At 46.7% G+C, this 9,008-nt stretch overlaps 1 protein-coding gene across 1 annotated transcript in view; it reads right to left on the bottom strand.

Annotated features, from left to right (window-relative positions):
* Positions 1-5,533, bottom strand: part of cacnb4a (calcium channel, voltage-dependent, beta 4a subunit) — a 20,331-nt gene extending 14,798 nt beyond the window's left edge. Inside the window, exon 1 of the mRNA XM_079731567.1 lies at positions 5,101-5,533. Within this exon, the coding sequence (XP_079587693.1) occupies positions 5,101-5,145 (45 nt within the window). The 5' untranslated portion in view covers positions 5,146-5,533. The remainder of the gene's footprint in view (positions 1-5,100) is intronic.
* Positions 5,534-9,008: the final 3,475 nt, after the last annotated feature.

Below are 9,008 nucleotides of genomic sequence, written 5' to 3'. Positions count from 1 at the left end.
GAAGGAGCCCCTCCCAGTCATTAGGCTTTCAGAATTAATAAAGCTGAATAACAGTTTTTTCTATCCACTTTAACTGGCTGGTTGAGATGCTACACTTGGCGGCTTTGAATTGATAATGTCGACATTGCCATCCCTAGTGAGACATTAAACGTTCGACTCGTCTTATTGGGTAAAATGAAACCCTCCGCACCCTCCCCCTTCTCCTCCGGCCCCGTGGTTGTGTGAGGCCATGTGTCACTCGACCCCCGACCGACCGGCCCTCTGTGAACACTATGTGGTAGCATCCTCGCTCTAGGCTGGGAAGTACAGTAACTCTAGACTGTGCACACACACACACACACACACACACACACACACACACACACACACACACACACACACACACGCCAGGGCTAATCCAGCATGTCACGCCTCCATTTTGCCAGGCAGCCAGCTGGTCCCTGTCCCCCTGCCTGGGCTGCAGATTCAGCCAATCGGGAGCAGCCGTGAAGGACCTGGGCACCAATGTTTACCTAACAGATGACGGCACAGCCTGTCGCCTCTGTGGACGCCGTCAGCTTCTGTCTTCCTGTACTCTACACACACACACACACACACACAACACACACACAACACACACACAACACACACACACACACATACACACACACACAGCACTGTGGTCTAACTCTAGCCTATATTCATTTGCCTAGTATTCAGTCATTCAGTAGTTTCATCCGCCCATCTATATATAAATCTCTCCCTACCTTTCTCCCTCAGCACGCACACACATACAGACACACACACACAAGCTTGTGTACACAGAACAAACATACACATATGTACAAACACACATACACAAATACAGACTCTGCTCTATATATGGAACTCATCTATACGTAACAGATTACCGAAATGGCTAAATTAAATCTGCCGTAAAACACGACAGAGCTCTCCACTGCTTTTGCTAAACAGTTTAATAAGAAGAATGTTAAGAGTGCTACTGATGACAGCATTAGCGATGCTGAGACAAAGTTGTAACCGGTTTTCACACAAATTGTACACATCTCTACCTCAACAATACAGAGATGAGAAGGATTCACATACAAACATGCGCATGTATGCATGCGAATGCACTCACTCACACACACAACCACACAAACGCACACGCACGTACAGACACACACATGAACGCACACATGAACACACACACACCCACACACACACACGTACAGACACACAAATGAACACACACATACACAGACAAAAACACACGCACACAACAAATACACACACAGGCACACCAAAGGTATAAGCACACAGGGGAGGCAATGTGCTTCCAAAGGGCTGCCTGCAGAGAGCCGGGACATGATGTATGTTCCCCATGCTGCTCTAGTCACAGCTTCCTCCACACGTTCAGACTCATTACCATCCCGAGTGGCTTGGGCCGTTCTGTACAGAACAAGACCCCTATAAAGAACAACCAATCAACTCTATCATGAGGTATGCCTTTTTTTTAATTATTTTTGTCTCCTTGATGTAATAATAATAATCATAATAATAATAATCATAATCTTAATAATTTTGATGTTTTGGTATGGGCTATATATACTTCCATTTCTATTGTTTTGGCCTTCATCGGAAGCCAGGCTCCAGGCACTTTTTATGTGGGAGCCACAGAACAAAAAATCGGATAAAAAACATTTCAGTGAATAATCATGGTCGGCAGTGGTCGGCTGGGTTCACTGTGTTCATGCGTTCACTTCAAATGAATGGGCTGCATGGAGAAGAAAACCACATTAGGGTTGTAAATACATTATGTGCATGAACGTGCAGCGGCACAACTGGGCCTACGACACGTTGACGATTCATGTAGAAGTGGCTACTTTGTAGATCTATCCGTTTTGACCCTTTCCATTTCATTAACCGTGTACACGAGGCATGGATGGATATTCACCAAATTCCTTCACGTTAGAGACTGCTGTAAAAGCTACTTTAAAAGCTGGACGAAAACCAACGCACATTACACATGGCCTGAAAGAATCATGTCTCAAATGTGTACATGTTGGCATGAATATTAGGGAATTAATGTCTCGATAAAGCTGGACACCAGGAGACGACAGCAGGCGTATCGGGAGGAGTACGAAGGCGGGAGGAGCGAAGTTGGAGGAGGAGTCAAATAGGAGGAACAGGAAGGGAGGAGGAGAAGGAAAGCAAGATGAGTCAAATAGGAGGAACAGGAAGGAAGGAGGATAAGAAGGAATGGAGGAGGAGGGAAATAGGAGGAGTAGGAAGGGAGGAGGAGAAGGAAAGCAAGAGGAGTCAAATAGGAGGAGGAGAAGGAAGGGAGGAGGAGTAAAGCAGGAGGCATTAGGCAGGGGAAGTTGGAAGGGAGTAGGAGACGACGCCAGGAGGAATAGGAAGGCAAGGAATGCAGGAGGAGTACAATAGGAGGAATAGGATGGCCTATCCTATATCCTCTCCTCTGGTAACGATCGATCGAGAGGTCTGGGAGGCTTTGATACAAAGAACTGTTATTTACTGCCTTGTTACAAATAAAATCTATCACTACCATTGTGTGTGTGTGTGTATGTGTGTTTGTGTATGTGCAAGTGTGTTGTACGTGTCTGGGCATGCGTGTGTGTGTTTGCATGTGTGTGTGTGTGTGTGTGTGTGTGTGTGTGTGTGTGTGTGTGTGTGTGTGTGTGTGTGTGTGTGTTTGCTTGTGTGTGTGTGCAGGAGCTGAACAACAAAACAGCTCACAATAAAACATAGTTGATCATCCGGTTTTTTTTTTTTCAGACACACACACACACAAACACACACACACACATGCAAACACACACACGCATGCCCAGACACGTACAGCACACTTGCACATACACAAACACACATACACACACACACACACAAACACACACACACACACACACACACACACACAATGAACGGGTAGATAGTGAGTCAATTATCCAGGAGTTTCAAGTGACCAGACATGAGTCCATCCAGCCACACTCAAGCGTTATCAGCAAAGTCTTACTATGACACCCCCCCCATCCAGACACACACACACACACACACACACACACACACACACACAAACACACACACAGCACTTCCTCATCCCTCACTACGCTGCCTGGCCAGCAGCCAGATCGGATGCTCAAGAGGCAGTAGTGTATTCTGAGAGTGTCTGTCGGACGTTCCATTACGGTTGCTTCTGTTGGGCTCATTGATGAAGGACCTGCTGGGATATTTATCGTTTATGTGTTTACAGCGTCATTGGTCTAGCTTCAATAGTTTTTTGATATCCCAAACTAACGGTTAAGTAGACAAAAAACAACAATAAAAATGTGGTGAACCACACATGACGAAGACAGGCTGAGACAGGCTGAGGAATTGTGGTAACTCACCAGCAACCTTCACGCCTCCACTCTGCTCCAGCCCAAACAAGCGGTCCCAAAAGAGACTTGGCCCAAAAGACTACGGCCTCAGTAGAGTGGAAGCCAAGATAATGGACTGTGGTGGCGGGATTGCCAACTATTTTTGTTATTTTGAAGATATTTACTGTGATATAGGATTCTCCAGAAAGAATACACGTTTCAGAAGCGGGAAATTAAGAAAGGAAGAGAGATTGATTTGAAAGTGAATTTCACCTATTGGATGGATTTGAAAAATACAATAATCAGCAGAAACACGGGCCAACGGATACGGGCGTGTAAGATCGAACACAATTACACCAGCCCATGCAAGTTGACAGCCAGTTACAGTTATAGATTCATCATAGAAATAGAATGATGATTAAGAGGAAGAGGACATGCATTCTTGCTTACATGGTATACATAGGATCATCCCGCTCCCCCCTCCATTAGCATTTCCCAGAGGGGCTAATGAAGGGGGATGGAGGGTTCGTGTTAGCTCGCGGCTCACTGAAAATCTACCATCACCCACACCCTCTACCAGGTCCTCAGCTCCACCACCACCGCCTCACATCCATGCAGTATCTCTCATCGCAGCCACCGCTGCCTTTTACAGCCTAGGTAAGCGTTTCTCTCCCCGATGCTGAACCACGGAATACTCCACCTCAGTCCCATCCACCTCCGTGAATCCACACAGCAGTTGTGTCAGAATGGATCTAAGGACGTGCGGTTGTGTGTGACTGCGGGTACGAGCTCCGGTGTGTGAATGAGAAATTCAAAACAGAAGAGGTGAGGTGTTTTTTTTTAAACAAAATGACAATCTGTGTGACAATCGCATTGGAATGCATGGTGCTATGGACGGTTGCCTAATGCCTAGGCCTCTGTCACTGACTGCCCCTTGCAATGCTGTGAGTTTGCTTACACGGTTAGCCTTTGCACGAGGTATGGCCCTTAATGAGACACATTGACACGTTGAAGACTAGTGAAATAGAGTGATAGAGAGAGAGACAGACAGACAGATAGATGGAAGGGAGGTAGACGGCTAGATGAACAGACTGGCTGAAGGAAGTGAGGTGGATATTGAAAGGAGGCGCGCTGTAGGCATGAAGCAAGAGCGATGGGGAGCGATGTGCAGATGCATTCACTCCTCGGTGGGATGGAGATGGTGGAACAGCGCCTGTCCAGATCACTGATGCTCACTGAGACTGGAGGAGGAGGCATTCCTCAGGCTTGAGAGAGAGGGAGAAAGAGAAAGAGACAGAGAGACATATAGAGGGAGGTAGATAGATACATAGAGAGCCACACATAAAGAGAGAGAGAGAGAGAGAGAGAGAGAGAGAGAGAGAGAGCGAAAGAGTGCGATAGATGCAAGTATCTCTCTCTCTCTCTTCCCCCTCTCTCCCTCTTCCTCCCATCACTCGTCTCCCTCCCGGCTTTCCCTCCTTCCCCTTCACCAGCAGACCGTTGGAATGTGCCTACGGCGGGCAACGGTGGTGCCCACCGCCCTGTCTCCCCACACAGCCCCCAGGATGCATCATCCATCCTCTCCACTTTCCGCTCTAAGCCAGCGTGGCAGCGCCCTGCGGACCGCAAGCGGGAGGGACGCCAAAGCACACTCAACCGACACAACACCACAAAACACACACGCGCACACACACCGAGCCACACACGCGCGCCCTGAGCGTCCTTCGCCTGCACTCACCGCCTCGGAGTCTTCAAATCCATGCAGGTACAAGTTATCGTACATGGAGGAGCACTAGTCGTACATGGAGCAGCACTAGTCCAGGGGGCGTCTCGGGCGATCAGCGACGGGCCGCTTTCCACAGATGGAGAGGGAGGGAGCCAGCCGGGGTGCTCTGTGCGGGCTCGTGGAGGCAATCAGGCAAGGGGGGACGGCAGCCCTCTCCCCTCTACCATCCACAAGAAGGGAAGACGGCAGCAAAGCACAAGAGCCCACAGGAACACTCGACTGGTGCCAGGTGATGAGCGGGAAACCAGCAGCAGAAGCAGCAAGCAAACAAAATAAATGATACCCCAAAAAAAAATAGATGGAGCCCTGAATTATTTCCTGGAGGCAAATTGTATATTATTGCCTAGGAAGCCTTGCGAGTATTGCTTCCCATTATGAGGCAGCCTGCTTGTCTCCAGAGGCTGAACAGACCTGGCATTTTATCTGCCTTCCAAGCACACAGCACTGGGAGCCAGTCCCTCCTCCCTTCCCTCCTCTCTCCAGCCCTGGCTGATGACAGAGGAGGGACGCTGCTCTCTGATTGGCCGAGCCCGTGCTCCAGTAAGCAGCCTCCGCTGGCTGTGTGAATAAGACAGAGGCGATGACACAAGCGAAGAGAGCACGAGAGAGAGAGAGGAAGGGCGAGGGAGAGGTGTCCCGACTTAATTTTCTTCCTCAATTTAATTTGTGTTTACAGTTGTGTGTTTGTGTGTGTGTGTGTGTGTGTGTGTGTGTGTGCTGCTTGTGTTTCTGTGTGTGCGTGTTTGTGTGTGCTGCTTGTGTTTCTGTGTATGTGTGTGTGTGTGTGTGTGTGTGTGCGTGTGTGCGTGTGTGTACGTGTGTATGTGTGTGTGTTTCTGTGTGTGTGTGTGTGTGTGTATGTGTGTGTGTGTATGTGTGTGTGTTTCTGTGTGTGCGTTTTTGTTTGTGTTTCTGTGTGTGTGTGTTTCTGTGTGCTGCTTGTGTTTCTGTGTATGTGTGTGTGTGTGTGTGTGTGTGTGTACGTGTGTGCGTTTCTGTGTGTGTGTGTGTGTGTATGTGTGTGTGTTTCTGTGTGTGCATTTCTGTGTTTGTGTTTCTGTGTGTCTGTGTTCATTCTGTCATACATTTCCACCACTCAGCATCCTGTCACAGGTGGGCGACTGAGCGATGATACATCCAATAGGGGGCGTCGCCCGATGGCCGGATGGCGCAATTCACCCCTGGCTCAGTTACAACCTCCGGGGATTGTGTGATCAAACCTTAACCCAACACACATGTGGGCCGGAACAAGGAAAGCCCATCTGCCTCACGGGCATTTGAATACTCAGCCGTTTGAGGGATCACACCATCAGATGGAGGTCTGCGCTTCGTCAAGTATAACTGTTGTAGGGCCTCGTTCTGTAGAACAGTGTTATTATACACAGGATAGTATATTGGTTAACGTCATTGAGAAACATGCATGAGCTTTACCTGCTTTTAAATGACTTCATGTGTCTCAATTTACTCTATGTTTTCCACAGAACATCCGTAATGGGGGAACATTCGAATAAAGGGTTTGTAAAGCTAAAATAGGTGATGTTAAGGGAAGCTTTGATCCAGATAATGTCTACAGATTTGTTATATGACCACACATGCTATAGGTCAATAGAGCAGATAAAAGATTAGGTTGTTTAGACAGGAATTACTGCATTATTGTTGGATTGTATGTTGAAATGTTTTCCCATGCACTACAGTCATATAATTTACCTTAGAAGCCTTGCCTTCTATGGTGATGATCGAAATGATAAGTAAGGACAACAGCAATGGGGCAAGATAAAACAACAATTAATCTTCTGACAAAAATAAAATAAAAATAACCAAGAGGTAAAATAACGGGCCAAAATAAAGAAAATGAAAAGCAAATTAAGTAATGTTAATCACGTTACTAGTTTGTTGAAATAACGTTCACAGATAACAATTGCGGTTCGTTTTCCACAAGACAGACAGCGTGGTGCAGCAGTGCCCTCTGGTGTTCAGCTTAAGTACGGGATGACAACCTGCTGTTAATGATCGGCATGTATTGATATTGGGCCGTCTGCTTCACCACACTAGCCTTTGACAGCAGTGGGCGATTTTCCTCAAACTCTCAGACACTAGTCTGGCTACATATGACAGCATAAAAAAAGAAACAGAAAAAAAAAAAGGAAAAAGCAAGAAACACTACTGCCTACATAGAGCCCTACCAAATTCACAACAGTTCCCACTTTCATGTCAGACTATATAAAATTAAGTCTGACATGAATATGTGAAAAGGGGTCTTTGGGTTTTGCTCATAAGAAATCTCGGGACACACTGGAGATTTTCTGACATTTAGTTCTTTCTCAGCTTAAGGATTTCCGATTTCTCCCTTTAGTAGGCAATTATTGACCAAGCAAGCCAGTGGAGTATTACATCTGAACGCTGCACACAGAAACTTTACTATCCACAGTCCAGAATCTGATATAATGCAAAAAATGATGTAATATCGAGTGTTTTATCTGAAACACCATATCGATAAACTTGGCACTGCCAACACACTGGTTGGACAATTCCTCCAAAAGAACAACTTTAAAGTCTAGAGTGCAGCAACAAGTCATTCAGTGAGTGCTGCTCAGCTCTGCGACCGCCTTGCCATACAACAGATCACCAGTGTCCACGCCCCTCTCCGGTTCCCCGTTTCATCCTCTAGCCAATCACAACCGTCCTTCTAATCGGGTCCTCCCGGCACACCCAGGTGATGACCTGAAGCCTCCAGCGGGGGATCTGTTAAAAGAACCACGGATGAGGTCATCCTCCGGCCAGGCCTTTGTTCTTGGTCTTTGTCGGTGCCGACTGCCAGGACAGTGGGATGAGAGAGGACAGAGAGGCTAAGCCCCAGCTACGTTCCCACCGCGCCCTGGAAGTTCCTCCTCACTTAGTCCGTTTTACCTCCTTCTCCTTTGATCTGCTGGTACTCCAGCTTTGGAAACAGTAATATTGATAGTACTGCTGATCAGTAATACTTGTGGTACACTGGTATGGTTTTTCATTAATATTGCTGTTGTGGGCTCCGGCGTTCCTGTATTCATGTTATTATTGGATGTATTACAGACGACGAACGGAGGCGTATGTATAGGATGTAGGCAGATTTGTAGGCTTCATTGGTGGATTTATTCCTGAAGGCCAACATCTGCCAGACCTCCAATTCCTCCGATCACTCAGAAGGAAGGACAGAGGTCAGGGGTCATTTTGACACATTTGGTCATTCACTAATCAAGCGAGAGCAGCAAACATCTGTCTGCAGGTGTCGCGGCAAGTGATTGAGCTACACATGCAGACCCATCTTGATTCGCTAAAATCGTGTTTTCTGAGACTGCGTTTCAGTCTCTCTTTGGTTTCTTCTGCACTTTTTCTGTCCGTCTGTTCATCAATCTGCATGATGAGATCGTGCATACGACTCAGCTCTGCCCTTGACCAAAGCACAGAATATACTGAGAAATTACTTGAAATTCAAAGCTTTGTCAGTGTTGCTTGATAAGACAGTGAAGTCCTTGCTTCATGGGTTGTCTTGCATAATCTCTTGTCTGTTAATGTTTATGTACTGTTGCGTTGGTGAGGTTATCCTTGGACAAGTTATTCATGGTCTGAGCAGTCAGATCTGAATAAAATAAAACACATGCTTTCTCAAAGTCCTTGGGCTATCATTATTCTCACCTGGAGAGAAACACACACACAAGCACAAACACACATACTTATACACACACATTCAGGCAGACAGACTCAAATTTTCTCTTCCCTTTTCCCTATTGTTTATCTTCTGTTCTGATGGTGCAACAATGAGGTCATGCTGACTCTGGCTTTTACGGTTTGTCAAGCTCAACCCATCCCATTATTCTCTGATT

This window comes from Pollachius pollachius, assembly GCF_949987615.1.
Source record: "Pollachius pollachius genome assembly, chromosome: 3".
In the NCBI taxonomy this organism is placed as follows: domain Eukaryota; kingdom Metazoa; phylum Chordata; class Actinopteri; order Gadiformes; family Gadidae; genus Pollachius; species Pollachius pollachius.
The sequence above is the reverse complement of the archived record's forward strand: the minus strand, read 5'-3'. Positions and strand labels throughout refer to the sequence as shown.